Source organism: Aulonocara stuartgranti (genome assembly GCF_965226115.1).
Source record: "Aulonocara stuartgranti genome assembly, chromosome: 9".
Classification (NCBI taxonomy): Eukaryota; Metazoa; Chordata; class Actinopteri; order Cichliformes; family Cichlidae; genus Aulonocara; species Aulonocara stuartgranti.
The window spans coordinates 5825331-5841579 of NC_138960.1; the positions used below are offsets into that span (position 1 = coordinate 5825331).

General features: G+C 39.6%; 1 protein-coding gene across 9 annotated transcripts in view; it reads left to right on the forward strand.

Annotated features, from left to right (window-relative positions):
- Positions 1-1691: 1691 nt before the first annotated feature.
- epb41l3a (erythrocyte membrane protein band 4.1-like 3a) overlaps positions 1692-16249 on the forward strand; it is a 29148-nt gene continuing 14590 nt past the window's right edge. For 4 of the 9 annotated variants that reach the window (XM_082546403.1, XM_082546410.1, XM_082546409.1 and 1 more), the window contains exons 1-13: positions 3455-3554; positions 7220-7310; positions 7389-7562; positions 7726-7830; positions 7902-7944; positions 8019-8094; positions 8186-8307; positions 8399-8495; positions 8579-8666; positions 12060-12104; positions 12846-12998; positions 14877-14974; positions 15176-15351. In XM_082546403.1, coding sequence (XP_082402529.1) covers positions 7230-7310; positions 7389-7562; positions 7726-7830; positions 7902-7944; positions 8019-8094; positions 8186-8307; positions 8399-8495; positions 8579-8666; positions 12060-12104; positions 12846-12998; positions 14877-14974; positions 15176-15351 — 1258 coding nt within the window. In that variant the 5' untranslated portion in view covers positions 3455-3554; positions 7220-7229. The other 5 variants (XM_082546405.1, XM_082546404.1, XM_082546406.1 and 2 more) reach the window with 5 other exon arrangements.

Genomic DNA, 16249 nt, shown 5'->3' on the forward strand with positions numbered 1-16249 from the left:
ACTCTCCTATTTGAAATTTTCACCTGCTGTACTTCCAATCTTTTTTCCAAAACAGTTTATGAATTCACATATTTCTGTTGAAGTTCTCAGTCATCCAGATCATGATTCAATTCAGTTCAATTCAATTTTATTTATACAGGGCCAAATCACAATCATAACAGGCATGATTCAATGCAGAGAGGTCTATTAACACATAGTGAGTGAGACAGGTGATTGAAGAAGAAACACTCAATGCATCATGGGAATCCTCCAGGAACCCACACCTATTGCAGCATAACTAAGGGAGGGTGATAGTCTTAAGAGCTGGACAAAGACAGCTGGACTTCTTTAAGGTTTTTATAACTTGTTTCTCTCATCCAAAAGGCAGAAAGTTCCAGGTATTTAAAAAAGGTTGTGGGCCATTACAACCTGAGGTTTTGGGTGAAACTGCTATGAGACCTTACCCAACCCGTCACCTGTCACCTACTGAATTTCACCTGACAAAGTCCAAAGGGGAGTTGAGGTGTCTGGTAAGAGATCTCAAGACTGCATTGTAGATGGCAGACAGTGGTTGTTGAAAGGCACCACTTATGTTCTTTCTAACCATCTGCTGTGTTAGTCCAAGGTGTAAACGGATTGGCTCTTATATAGTGCTTTTCTACTCTTCCTGAGCACTCAAAGTGCTTTATGCAACATGCCCCATTCACACGTTCACACCAGCACCTTTTTTCATGCTTAAGTGCTCTCTATCTAACATTCACACTCTGATGGATGTGTCAGTGAGCAACTTGGGGTTAGTATCTTGCCCAAGGATATTTGCCATGTAGACTAGAGCAGCCAGGAATCAAACCAAAAAGCAGATGGTCACCTAGGAAGACGGAATCCAGTTTGGCTAAACGAAGTATCCAGTGTCAGTGAGGAGCTAAACAAACTGGATTAGTATGAGCAGAATCGTTTAGGAGACTTTCAAGGAATGACAGAAACATTGAAATGTTCAGCAAGAGTTGAGCATGATTCAGAAGAGAGACTGTAAACACAGGTAAGATAGAGCAGTACGAGGGAAGGTTGAGTAAACCATTCTCTTGTACGAAGAATGAAAAATGTAATGAGACTGAAAAATGTTTGCATTGACATATGTAGGAGAATTTCATATTGATAGTAATTCTCCTGTCCCCAACAGCAGCTCAACCAGGAAACATTCTGCTGTTGAATCAGTGCATTGACTCAACAGATGTTCATGACATTTAGATCTGTACAGTTCATCTTTGTAGCTGTACTCATAATATGAAATGAGATTTGTGTGTTCTGGTGGGACGAATGACTGATTGCCATTATAATGGGTAGGTGACTATGTAAATACATGAATATATTAGTCTACCCTAGTTGATTATATTCATTACTTTCTCACTGTGTTTTGGACAATTATGTTAAATCGTGTCATGACAAGGTTTTTACACACCTCTTTGATGCATAACTGAGTAACTAGTGATTTTTTTTTTTACCATATATCAAATTGTCTCATTTACATATTGTTATGGGAACACATTTCAGGATGGTGCTGAACTGAAGCAGCGTATTATTTATGCGTTTTTATTCTGTCTTGGAATTCAGCAGTGTGGTTTCAGAGGAATGGTTTTGCGACACATTACATTTGTTTTTTTCTGAATTTACTTTAAAGTTTGCACGTAACTATGATATGATGTTTCACTGATAAATACTCAATAATATAATTTTTTTTTCCTTTTCTTTTTTCTGGATGGATCACCTCCTGTTTCAACTGTATTGGTAAGTAAACACACACACCCTGGCAGCTGTGCAGACAGACCTGGCTGTTACACGCATGAGTATTATTTATTTTTTAAAAACTATTCTAACCTATTATCTCGTTTTAATTTATAGATTATTTTACATATTCAGATTTTATTGAATTAAGATTTGGACAGATATAGAGTAGTACATGCACATTTGAATTCATGCAAACATCTTGCAGAGCCAAGCTTTGTATAAATAAAATGTTTATTTTAAAAATCAATAGTAATAAATAGACCAGCATTTGCATTGTTTTCTCATCAAGTTCTATACAACCATACATTTTGCGATGAGACGGGAAAGAATGCAGGTTTCAGGGACTGAATTTTACAGTCTTTTATTTACAGTCTATGCACAGAACACATGGCATTGTTAAATCATTCATCACATAGGTTATTAATTATACATTTTATATAACTCCTCCTGTTTAAATGCAACATACAAAAGCATAATCAAATAGTTAATTAAATGTGTTGTTGTGTTAATTGCAATTACAGTAGAAATAAATAAATAACATTTTATTAAAAACACAATTTTTAAGTTTAGCATTAACTTATTCAACGATCAACTTATTTTAAGGCATATTTGATTGTTACGCTATTTGAATTGTTTCATGCTTCCTGTGCTTCAGTCCATCATGAAATTATTTGAACTGTCACTGCAGCACAGACCCTACCATCTGACTGTCTGACTGGCAATAATGTGTATTGACTGCCTGCTCTCCTCTACCCCAACTGCCATGATAATGCAACTCACCAATCCCTCCACACAATCAGGTGGAACTGTGCCGTCGGCCCCCTGCGTCTCTAACTCTTTTACTCTTGCTGTTCGCTTCCCAGTCCTTCTGGGGGTTGGACCTCTGTGGGTGTTGGGGGTGGGGGCTGGCCTGGTGTGCCTCCTGGTGTCTCCATGAGGGTTAGCTTGCTGTGGTTGGGTAGGTGCTGTGGCTCCATATTTGCATCTGTTGTGTCGTCCCTTGGTTCTAGGTGGGGCGGATGTGGTGCTGGGTGTTGGCAGCGGTGCAACCGGGGAATGACTGGGGGCTGGTGGGTGCTGCCAGCTTGGCTTTGTGGGGCTTTGGAAAACTTTAAATAACTAGTAAAGCACATAGTAAAGCTGAGCTGATGTCCTCTAGTATACTACTGTCTCACAGTCCCCCTATAATCAGATGTCTGCACTCCTGAGTGCACTTTCCAAGCAGGAAGTAGCGAGTACAAACTCTTTGTAGCTGGTATTGAGAAACACCCAAGGAAGAGCAACTGCAGAGCGATGGGTGAGGTTGTCAGATAAAAATAAATCCAAGAAGCGCTGCAGCACGGGGACCATATATAAGAATTAAAAGGCGAAATAATTTTACATCTTTTTAAAATAAAAATGATGCTTTTAATCAATTAGTTATTCATTTTCAATTTTAATTAATTAACAACACGTTTAACCAATTTCTTAACCTTTTATTTACCATTTCGGGTTATATAGAAAATTAAAATGGTTAAAATGGATGATATTAGGATTGTATGAATCTTGGAAAATAAAGGGCTAATGGTGTATTTAGTTATTTTATTTTGGCACTCTTGGGGGTCCGTACTCTTCAGCGTAACACTGTTTTCATCTTTATTTAAAAAACAAATTACATCTGAAAGCACCTTGCGTCCTGACGTCAGCGGTTCGCCACGGCGACACGGTGTGTCGTAGTGAGAGATGACGTGATCAGGAAAAAAAGCTGTCCGTTACCGGGAGGAAGAGGGCAAGCGTCCTGCTCAGGACAGGTAAAGATGACGGGATGATTTACTTAAGAGCGGGAGAAAGAATAGCGATTACTGTTCAGTGATCAGTGACTGAAGCCATGAGCAGTTTGTTATCGATGATAAGAGAGACGGCGCGAAGGAGCATCATTAGTACTTCATCACACTGCAGCTCAGGGTGTGTGTTTGTTTCCTGCTGCAGGACCACAAAGACTCAAACACGCCGGGACAGTCTCGTCCACCGGAAAAACCGCCGTAGGATATAAAAAATCTTTTTATATGAAATTACACCAGTAATTGATCCAGAATGAATGTGATATATTAAACAAACCCGGTTTAGGCTCTGTGTCTGTGGGTCTGTGGATGCTGGCAGCAGATTCGATGAATCAGCTGATATTGTGAAAATCTGTCACTTTATTAGGTACACCGGTCTGTGTAAACTATTCGAATTTAGTGCAACAGCTCTGCTATAAATGTGACCTCTAATGAACCCAGTAAACTAAATGATGTATTTATTTGCGAGGTCATGGTTAATGACTGTGTTGGACTGAAGTGCTTTAAAAAAAAAATTCTCTTCTCTTTGTGTCAGGGACCAACGTCAATATTAAAGACAGCTGTCACCATACAATAGCTGCTACACCCCCAACTCTGCAATTTAGATAAGGTGTGCAGGTATGCATTATAAAGTAAATCATTATACTCGAGACTGTTTAGTTTTTCTAATGTGTCATGGGGAATGAGCCTTGCTCATTAGCTTCAGAAACTATTTTATTTATTAACTAATGTTACTTAGTTATGGCTGTAAAGTTTTATCATGATATTCAGGTAAATTTGATGTAATGATATTTTTGATAATATAGAAAAAGAAAAACTGAAACATGTCTTATCAGTGAGTGCAGGCAGCAGGATCAGTGCAAACAAAAAGAAGGGCATTTTCTGTCTTTTCCAATAAGTTCACTGATGACAGACTACCTAACTCGATGAGTAAATTTGTCAGGATGCAGGTGCAATAAAGCGCAGGTCAAATGTAAGCACTAAAATATCCCAGGTGCTGGAAAATTTAAGTAAAAATGTACCATAACTATTTTAACACATTAACAATACATAAAGTAACTTAACTCTTCAGAAACTGAAGAATATTTTCTACCTGAGATGTTGCATCTAGGTTTATTTTCTTTTTAAACGGTTACTTAAAAACCACCTTTCCCACCATGTTACCTTGTTCTTGCATAGTATTTTTAGACCAACCCCTTTTTTTTGGTGGGTGGCTGTCATGTACTGACCCTGATCGCTGGTTGCTTCAGTCTCCATGCCAAAGTACCCTTGGGCACGATACTGAACCTTAAGGTGCTCTCTTATGTAGATGAAGTATAGAGAAAAGTGCAGAAAAGCTTTGTATGAAAAACATTACTAACATGACCTTTTTACCTTGAGACCTGCTGCTCTTGGTCTCAGACATGTTTGGGCTTATGTCATTGTTGTGGGCAATGTTTTGCATAACTAATGCAAAACTAACAAGCACCTCTGATTGTAAGGCGATAGGAGGCAACCTCTCAGCTGCAGCCTGACTGACAGACTGCACTCACTCTCAGAGAGACTGTTGAAGGTTTGGAAACAACTGCTATGTAATTTGTAAATGCAGACAGATTTCCAACATGTTTTCATTAGACCGAATGAGTCTTTGTCATTTAGCACAACTCGAATCGAGTCAACTCAAATCAATTTACTGACCTTCCAACTAGTAGATGACTCACTATCATCTAATCCACAGCCTCCCAAAGATCCCTGAGGTAGTTAAACAACTCCTTAGTGGCAGTGCCTGTGGTTGGATGAGATTTCGTCCTGAGTTTTTCAAAGGTGGCCTCAGGATCTCATCTCTGTTTTTTGCCAATGATGTGGTTTTGTTGGCTTCATCAAGCAATAACCTCCAGCTTGCACTTGGGTCATTTGCATCTAAATTAGAAGTGACTTGGGTGATTATTAGGGAGAAGTCTTTGGCAAGGTTTCTCAGTTGGAAAAGGGTAGAGAAGTTTGGCTACGAGTGTGGGGAGATTTGAGTGGCAGATGACAGAAGACTAACGCGCAGTGGTGCAGACTCTGTATCTGTTTGTTGTGGTGAAGAGCAAGCTAGGTACAAAAGTGAGACTGTCAATTTACCCGTTGATTTACATTCTTACTCTCAACAAGCTCTGTGTAGTAATCGAAATAATGAGAAGGGCTGAAAGAGTGCCTGGGCTCAGGATTAGAGGTAACGTGAGGAGCTTGGTCATTTGGGAGCTGCTTCCCAGATAAACAGCAGAAAGCGAATATGTGAACATATTAAATGACGAGTACTTGGAGCTAGCTTTATATACTCACTCAATGTTCAGACTGTCCTTATGCATGTGTGGTAATATTCACAAATGATCCAAAGTAGTTGGTGCATCATTGCACAAACTGATGCATTTCTGTCTAGCTTCAGAAATGTTTATCATTGTATTTAATTAATACTCACGTTTTAATACATGCTGCCGTTCATTTCTGATGGACTTTGATGTATTCTTGCACCTGCCACTGATCACAACATTTCTAACGTCCAAGTATTTGCACATCATCGGGGGCCAAATGTTTTGACCATGGAACAAAGTTAGTTTTTCATGTAATTACATTCAAATATTATTTTCTACATTTGTGTGATATAGTGAAGAGGATCCACAAGGACTTCACAAGATGCAAAAACAGACATTTTGTTTAGAAACTGATTCCATGAGCCAAATTTAATATCAAAACATTGAAATAGAAACTAAAAAAAATCTGTGTCACAAAAAAGGCGCTTATGAAATAAGAGGCCAAAAGGGCAGGAGCTTGAGCGGTGCCTGGAGTGTATTTGTGCGCTCCCAGTGCAGAATACAGAGTACCTACAGGAAACATGATGTGTGTAATTTCTGTTATCGTACTGAAGAACAACTTGACCCTGAACAGTTCAGTAATAACCTCAATCCAGTCTGAACTAATTCTGGTTTAGTTTGGTTCAAGTTATTATTAAGTTTGAATATTGATTTAGGACACAGTTTCATGCACTCTGTGCAAGCCAGTTAACACAGTAATTTTATGGACTCTATGGATGTGATAAAAGCAATGAATAAAAAACAACAACAACATCATCGCCATTGTCTGTCAGACTCCAAACCACATTACATCAGCTTGTATTTTAGCCTTAATCCCTCCCTCCGCTCCCTCATGTTGCCATGGCAAACCATCACCTGACAGCTGGATGGGGGTCAGGCTGTTCAGTTTGATGAGACAGAATAATCGGGTATTATTCAATCAAATTCAAACTTTGTGTTTGAATCAGGTTTACTTGTTTCTCTTGTGACTGTAAATAAAATATCTTTGGTGAAAACACTGACTGGTTATCCTACATCACCAATATTTGAACTTGTGACGTTTTGACCGGCAGTGACCGATGCTTTATTGTTAAAGTGTGAAAATACTGCTAAATGCAGTGTGTCACATACACAGCTTATCATTTACCTTTTAAAAAAAAATTGAGCCAGCAGTTATTTGGTCCTTTTCTACTCCTTTCAACCACATTATAATGTTTATTACTACTATATCTGAACCCAGCGTTTATGTGACATTCAGACAGTGTTTTCTCGTGCTTTAACACCACAAAACTCTATGGTAACCATGTTATTAATATATGGCAGGTGACTCACCATGACGACAGAGCTAGGTGAAGCCCAGCCCACAGAGGCGGAGTCTTTCCCTGAAGCTGCCAACCACTCCACACCGAAACAGGTAAAAACACAAAGGATAGAAGGATCAGTAAACATCATGAGATCAATACTGCTGTGACATCACTTCCTGCTTCCTTAGGGTGAGAAGGGTGGGGTGTCCCAAGCTCAGGGCTCCTTGGCAGAGGACTCATCCAGTAACCTGTCGTCAAGCAGCTGGATTGCTCGCTCTCCTGCTAGAAACCCACTGAGCTTTAGAACAATGCAGGCCAGAGTGACCCTGCTAGATGGCTCCATGTTCACCTGCACCGTGGAGGTGAGATGGCTTGTTCGTGTAAAGGGGCATGGAGATGAGGAAAGAGTGAAGACAGATGGAGTACCGATAAAAGATATAAATCACAACAGAAATAACAATCAGGAGGGAGAGAGCCCAAAATGACAAACAGTAAAATCACTGACCTATTTCTGTCTGTGCTTAGAAACGAGCTCGAGGTCTGCAGCTGTTTGAGAAGGTTTGTGAACACATAAACCTGCTAGAGAGAGACTACTTCGCTTTGTCCTTCAGAGATGCTGACAATAACAAGGTACCTGTCCACCCGTCCATCTGTTTACTGTCTTCCACCTGTCTTTCTAACCTCTGACCTTTTCATTGCAGAACTGGTTGGATCCAGGAAAGGAGATGAAGAAGCAGGTCAGAGGTCAGTATGGTCCCACAGCAAGTTGGGCAGGTTAACCCTGTGTGTTATACAACTCATCGCTGTGTGTCTCACAGGTGTTCCCTGGAACTTCTCTTTTAATGTGAAGTTTTACCCTCCTGATCCTGCACAGCTGTCTGAGGACATCACCAGGTAGGCTCACACACCTGTCAATCAAAGCTTTATAGTGCATGTCTCACTTGTTTCTATGTATGATGACGCTGATAATTTTTTCTGCCTTCAGGTACTTCCTGTGTCTCCAGCTCAGACAGGATATAGTTTCTGGTCGTCTTCCTTGTTCGTTTGCAACTCACACCATCCTCGGCTCCTACACAGTCCAATCAGAGCTTGGAGACTATGATCCCGGTACTCACTCTGCACTATTATACTACTGTGACCTCTCTGTCCACATTTCTCTCTCACTCTGACCGCTCGTGCGTCTGTTTACATATTTCAGATGACTGTGGTGCAGACTACATCAGTGAATTGTGCTTTGCTCCGAATCAAACTAAAGAAATGGAAGAGAAGATCACAGAGCTGCACAAAACCTACAGGTTGTTCACCGCACATATTTTTTTCTAAACGGTGTCAATATTCAGAGCAGCAAAATTTTTTAAGTGTATGACTGTGTTTTTAGAGGAATGACTCCAGCTGAAGCAGAGATGCATTTCCTGGAAAATGTAAAGAAACTTTCCATGTATGGAGTCGACCTCCATCATGCAAAGGTAAAGACACTGTTGACAGTAAGCCCTGTTATTTAAAAAATAGCAACAACTTAGTTTCTACCCTAAATCATCACAATAGTGATCGGTTATCTATACCAAACCTGCATGTTTCCACCTGCACACAGATAAAATTGAGGCATTTTAAATACTTAGCAATATTGCAAGTCATAGATAATTCAGGCAGCTACCAGTTATTTAGTGTGACAAGGACTAGCTATGCATTATGAAGCATTTACAAATGAAATGGAACGACTCCAGCAGTTCATAAATACACAGGTGTCAACATTATATTCTTAATAGATGTTGTAGTGATACAGCAATTCATGATTCGTTCAGGTCTTTAGAAAGCATTTTCTTAAAGGGTGAGGCTGTCACGAGGGCGGCCCGACGTCCTCTAGTCCTCACTGCCCGGTACCATGGAGACTGGCATTTCCCACAGAATACCAGAACTGGCAGGGCCACCGCTGGTATTAGCTTTTCACAGATGAGAGCTGGTTCATCCTGAGCTTATGTGACAGAATTTGATTTTCCTGGTGTCTTTGAATTCAGGCCTCTGCAGGCTGATCCTTTCATTCCCAACACATTACCCAGGCCTTATCAGTAACTGACAACCAGCATGCTTTATTTTTTATATTGAGATTTGATATGTTTTCAAAGTGGTTATTTAATGTTTTAAGCAGTGTAAAATCAGCTGATTCCCAGGTCAGGTGCAAAGCACTTATTGATTTCACTGAACAAAACATGTATATGTGAAAGAAAATGACAGATTTAACTACTGGTAGCCAAGCTAGGATCCAGAGGCTTCGACCGTTAATTTTAACTGATGTCAGTTGTCAGACTCGACTAGATTGAAGCGCTGTTCGTCTTCTTTATCCTGACCCCACGATTATTAAATGTGCTCAGACTGTGTTCGTCCTTGAATGAACATATGAAAGCACACAGTGTGTTTTGGTTTCTGGACCCAACAATCTGATCAATATGGATGGCCCAGTTCCTGTCAAGAGTCAATTACATGTGAGTGTGTTTGTATGCATGTGTGTGCATATTTGTTGACAGTAATGGTTTTTCCATCAAGGCTGTTTTCCACTGATTCACTGTGTATGAAACACACATCACAGAATGACATTTTTGAAGAATGGATGTCATTCTCTGCATTTTGTGTCATTTTGCCGTGTGTGTGCGTGTGTGTTACCATTTAGTGCAGCTACAGTTTTGGAGGATTTTGGAGATGACCTCTATGTCCAGTTGATGGAGGAATCTAACCAGTATATTGATTCAAACTGAATTCAAACAGCCAGAGCAATGACAGGAGAAAATTCCCACAGCAAGTAATATGGCTGCATCCTACAGCTAGCAGTTCAATATTCAGGCCACAGAGTAATCACTTTGCCGCACTTGTCTGGAATTATACCACGTTTATCTGCTAGTGCCATCCCTCCACATTTCTTCAGATTAACTCTCTGTTAAAAAAAAAAAAAGGTCACACCACAGTGCAGGAAATGTGAGTGTACAATCCCCATGATGACATATGCTCCTCTTAGCTCTCCATTTAGCTCCAGCTTTTGTCTCCTCCATAGCTCCTTTGGGACAACAGGCCTTGCTCCAGGCAGAACAACTGTCGGCCTGTGCAGATTTTTCATCACTTTGTATGTGTAAAGGAAAAACACAAGCCAACTTCATATGAAAACAAAAAAAAAAACCAGGTGCTTGAGCTGTAATATCCTCACCATGTTACCAGAAAAAAAAAAAACTTATGACATTCCCTTTCTTTCAGCAGTTTATACTTGTTGTGCTATAGAGGAAAATGCCATTAAATGTAATTAATTCCAATTATATAATGACTATGTTTTCATCTTATTGTTACTTTTTGTCACCCCAATTTTCTCGTTTTTGCCTTTGTTTTTTTATGCCACCTTTACCATGATTCATCCTATTTCCCACGGAGTTTGTGCTTTGCTGAGGCAAAGCTCAAATCCTGCAATCACAGAATTGTTGATCATGGTTTCCAGGATTTATTATAAGACACGAGCATGTGCACTTATCTTGGATGATTGAATCCATCTCGACTTACTTAGTTCTCCTGAGTCATTCATACATCAATCCATTTTCATAGTTGCTTATCTATTTCAGGATTGCAGAGGGGCTGGGACCTATTCCACTCAATGGGTGTCCAGCCAATCTTGATGCAAGAACAACAGGCCTTTTTCCCCCTTGACTTTACCACTTTACCATTTACATTATTTTATTTTATTTTTTACATGTTTCTTTGATATAATGGAGAACGATAGCAAGGATCTCATATGTTGCAAACACTTATAGGAAAATAAATAAAAATTTAGTAGCCAATGACTGCTAAACACTGACACTGCCTAATATTGCATAGAAGTAAAGGCAGAGCATCTGAACAAGAGCACACTTCTGAAGCTGAGGGTGGAGAATTAGTGGATTCAAATATGAAGATGAGGCAAAAAACTGCAAAATGACTGGACATACTGGCCAAGGTCTGTGGCTCAAATGTATCTGTGTACACAAACATTCAAAGAATCTTCTCAGAGAGTTTTAGTCTATACATTTCTAAAAAAAAACTTAAGAAAACTCTCCCAGTAACTCTACTTGAGGCGACTCTTGTTGTGATTTGGCGCTATATAAATAAAATTGAATTGAATTGAATTGAATTGTGGAAGGGCCTTTAGGCTTAGTACGTTGTTTGGTAAGTTAAGTAAGAAATTGTGTGACTGGTTGTTAATAAAATCGTGTTGCAGACTGGATGTGAATTTGCACAGAAGTCCATGCACATGCTGATAATTCATTTTACCTTTTTGCTGTATTCAGTTATTAACCATTTGACAAACAGAGAGAACCACTTTTTTCTCCAGCAAGGCTGCAACGTCTGTGAATTCTCTTTTGTAAATTTATAACGTGTAAAATGAAATGACGTGCTTCACAAAATCTGAATTTTGCGAGACAAAGTCGTCACTCCCGCGCTGTTGTATTTTTCCAGTTGTTAAATATCATTGAAGTCATTACTTAAATCTTTGCTGCCGTGGTGTTATTATGCTCCGTAGGAGATAGGTGCACCTGTCTAAGATATCCTGTTTGATGGAAACATGCTATAAGTGGCGCATGTACATGTGATCAGTGAGCAGCTTCATTTAAACAAAGAGCACCACAAAGATGAAGAAACTTGCTTGCACTGAATGACAGTAAGCTAAACACTGATGGTTAGCGCTTGCAGGGACGGTAGCATTACCCTTTAATGTTTTTATGTACAATGGTGTTGTAATGGTATAAAACTGGTATAACTTTAGACCAGCTGTTCTGTTGTTGCTCGGTTTTTTGGTTTGTTTTTTTTTTTATTTGTTTGTCATCTGTCTGTCTGTCTGAATGGAGTAGATGATAGGAAGCGGCTTTGTTTGCCTGTCTTCAGCTAAGTCAGAGGTAAGACTCTTTCCTGTGTGTAGGCGTGTTTATATGTGGTTGTATTTTAAATGTGTATGTGTGTGTTAATCCAAACATTTCCATCTGGATGTTACTGTTTTTGTGTAGAGTTAGTTATTCATAAACAGCTCCTGACTTCACAGTAAGCCTTAAATCCACCCCCATGCTCCCATTTTAAGCATCAAGTAGTGCTGATTAAAAGACGCAACTGAGAAAACTGAGGCTGCTTGTCTAATGTAACACTTGATATTCTGATTCTCTCAGAGCTGTAATCACAGTTTAAATCTCTCATGTGTCCAGATAGAACTGCAGTCTAAAGAAGTTTTGAGCGATATAGTTTCAACAGAAACTGAGAACCGCAGATTTCAACAGCTCAACTCAGATTCAGACCTGCACCGAAAAGGAAAATAACAGCGGCTTCATAAGAACCTCTAAAAACATTGAAAAAACCAAATAAGCAAATTTTCTAAGCTTTGTTTTTTTTTTTTTTTAATCAAACTGGTGATGCTGCATCTTCATGTAATACAGACTGCTGGAATTGACTTAGAAAGATGTTTAGCTACTGCTTCAAATAGCTTCCCAAATAAGCACGATTCATTTCTCCCAAAAGTGTTATTTCAATCCCAATTTAAGTGCCCGAAAATATTTTAAAACCCTTTCTTGGTTTTAGGAGCCATCTACAATGATAAACATGACTGGAGAGTTCTGTGTTAGCTTGGGTGTTTTTGTGTATTTGTGCAGGACTCAGAGGGTGTGGCCATTATGCTGGGTGTGTGCAATAGTGGTCTGCTGGTCTACAGAGATAGACTGAGGATCAACAGGTTCTCGTGGCCAAAGATCCTGAAGATTTCGTACAAAAGAAACAACTTCTACATCAAGATCCGACCAGGAGAGGTAAGAACACACATTGATGACTGGCCACAAGGTGGCTTTATTTCACTCACTGTTAAACAGAGTATTATGATACATCTATGTTGATATATCTATGTTACACTGACCCTTATGCTATACTTCAGCAGCGTAATGTTTCTGTAATGTTACATTCACTGAGTGAATGGGTCAAATGCAGAGAAAAACAAGTAATTTCCCCATGGGGATCAATAAAGTATCCATTATTATTATTAAAATGCTCAAGCATAGTTTGACCACTGAATGAGAAGCCATTTCATATCCAGGTGTAGACTGTTTCCTCATTATTTTACAACAGTTTTCTAAAATAAATGGTCTTGAGTTGATAGCATTTGGTTACGTCTCATAATTAGCAAAAAACATAAACATAATAATTTGAGTGTTTTGAAAGGCGCTTTCAAATAAAACTTATTATTATTATTAATGAGCAAAAAACATAATTTTCAAAGATTGAAAAAATTCAGGGAGTGGCAAAATAAACATGCTGCGTATTCCTGCTTAAAAAGAATTAGGTCATTCATAAACTTCTCTAGTGCTGTGTCTGTATTACAGTGGACTCTAAATCCTGAGTGAAACTGTTTGCACAGTGCGCAATGTGGGAGTCACTTTTAACCTGGTTACAAATAAACAAGTGTGGCTGAGCTGCTCATCCTATTGCTAAGCACAGACACACTTCAAAGAAAACTTGTTTACATTGCTTGTATCAGCTTATTGGTTTGTCACCATAGGTGAACACTGGAACGTAGATCAACCAGTAAATCAAAAGTTTTGATTTAACCTCCTAAGACCTGAACTTTTCCACAGCATGCATTTTTAATTTCTCTTTGATATTTGGGCATATTGAGGCCCGATGAATGCAAAAACAAAGAATTACCAGCTTTTTTTTTTTTTTTTACCTTATTTTTGTTTTTAAGAAAAATAAGAGCCACATATGAGGATATTCGTTTAAAATTTTGATAGAACAGTAGCAGTATAATGTCCTCGTAAAAGGATATCAGGCCCTTGCAGAGCAAAATTGAGTATTTTGGTCTAAATAACCCAAAATGTGATGTCCACATATGTGGACGCCAGGTCCCACACCACAACAGCAGATTAGAGTGTTCACATTACTGCAGATCCTTCTGTCTGTCAATACCGCCCTCCACTCTTCCCACCTCACAAAAAAAAGAGCTGAAAATGATAAAACTCTTCCACTCACTCCAAACCCAGAGTGGGCGTGGAACCGTTTTCTATCTGAGGACCAGGGCCTTAATCTTGGATGTTTCTCACCAGTGTGGTTTATATTCAGATACACACCACTTCACTGCTAATTGAAGTTCATCATATGAAGACTAGACCACAGACCATGGTTAAGACCATCCTCTGCTGCTTGGCTGGACACCGAAATTCTTTCCATAAAAATTACAAAGAGAATCTTTGACAAAGAGCAGCTCTGGCAGAGTCCATCAGCCACTGCTGAACTCCCGTGCACACTTGAGTAAGGTCAAGAGCTGGTCCACACCCATTGCTCTTAATCACTACAACTGATGGACGGACACTCCTCCCTGAGACCCTGGCACAGATTATTCCAGGGAGACTAAGACGTATGATCCCCTGAAATTTGGAACACATTCTCTGGGCCTCTTTCCTGAAAAGAGGAACCCCGCCTCCAGTCTCCCCGTCCAGAGTTACTGCTCCAGACCTGCAAGAATGTTGTAGAGGCTTGTAAACCAGAAACACCCCACCTTATTCAGACATCACATTCAAAATGTGTCTGAATTTAGTTTAGTGATATTGGTATAGGATGTGCGAGAGTGACACCTACTGATGGGTTTATTTTAAAGCTAAGATGTTGATAAATAATCTGTCTCTCCCCGTCTTCAGTTCGAGCAGTTTGAGTCCACCATTGGTTTTAAGCTGTTCAACCATAGAGCTGCTAAGAGACTCTGGAAGGTGTGTGTGGAACATCACTCCTTTTTCAGGTCAGTCAAGATCATGTCACAACGTGTGGTTTGTTTCAGAAATCATGCGATCAGTTTTGTGACAGCCATCTTTTGTCTCCTTACTTCTCTCTGGTCTGCCCTCCACCCTGTCTGTGTGCTTGTTTTTCAAATTCTCCTCATCTCATCTCCCCTTGCTCATCTCCATCTTATTCTCTTCCCTGTGTGTCTCTCCTCTCTCAGGCTATTATCACCAGAAGAAACTCCTAAGAAGTTCCTGACTCTGGGTTCAAAGTTTCGTTACAGCGGTCGGACTCAGATTCAGAGTCGCAGAGCCAGTGCTCAGATATCCAGACCAGCACCGCATTTCCCACGATGTATCAGCAAGAGGAGCATGTTGAGCCGCAGTTTAGATGGAGGTACTCGTGAATTCTGCATCAGTTATGTTTCCCAGAGTGCTAACAGGGTTAATATGGGTTATTAGTATTGCGCATTGTAAACAGTTTGCAATGAGAGAACTGGTCACTATAGCTCTAGCTGTATCATACTGGTCCAAGTAGTAATACTAGTGGCAATAGTGCATCCAACTGTACCAAGTTTGGAAGTCAAATTTTTCCTTGTATTTACTGGAATATTCCGAGTACTAGACCTGTACTACAAAGGAGGAATGGGGAATTTGAACTATGAGTTTGTTTTTCTTTCCAAGGCCAACTAGGTCAGTCCATATTTTTTAATGTTGTACCAACATTGTCCATTTATATGAATATGGTACTCGCTGTTTTATAAGTATTATTTGTAATCTTGGTTACTGGATTTTTGTGAAGCCACATAACAAAAACATATGGATATGTTTTTGTGTTAGCTAGCTCAGCAAAGTCAAAATGACTTGAGCAGTATTATCAAAGTTCTGTGTGGAGTAGTATGCACTGTGCTGACAGCTGGTTAAGTAACTGAACCAAGGTTTGTGTCTATGTTTTCTATGTGTGTATGCTCCATGTCATTCTTTCTTTCCAATTGTCGCACAAATGCAGTGAGCCACAGTCAAATCTCACCATGTGAACACATCCTTTGCTCAATCCAGTAGCAAACTGCTCATGACCAGCACAAGTCATTTGGAATAATGGGTTTCATTGTTGCATTGTATTGTGAGTTTGTCTTCTCTCTACCATAAACTCTGTTTTATGCTTACTACCTATACTTTTCCCCCCTCTTAACTTTCCCCTTACCTCACAACTGTTTGTGACAAATGGCTGCCCTTCCTGGTTCGGACAGTTAAAAGGGAGTTCGTCCTCCACACTGTCACCAAGTACTTGCTCA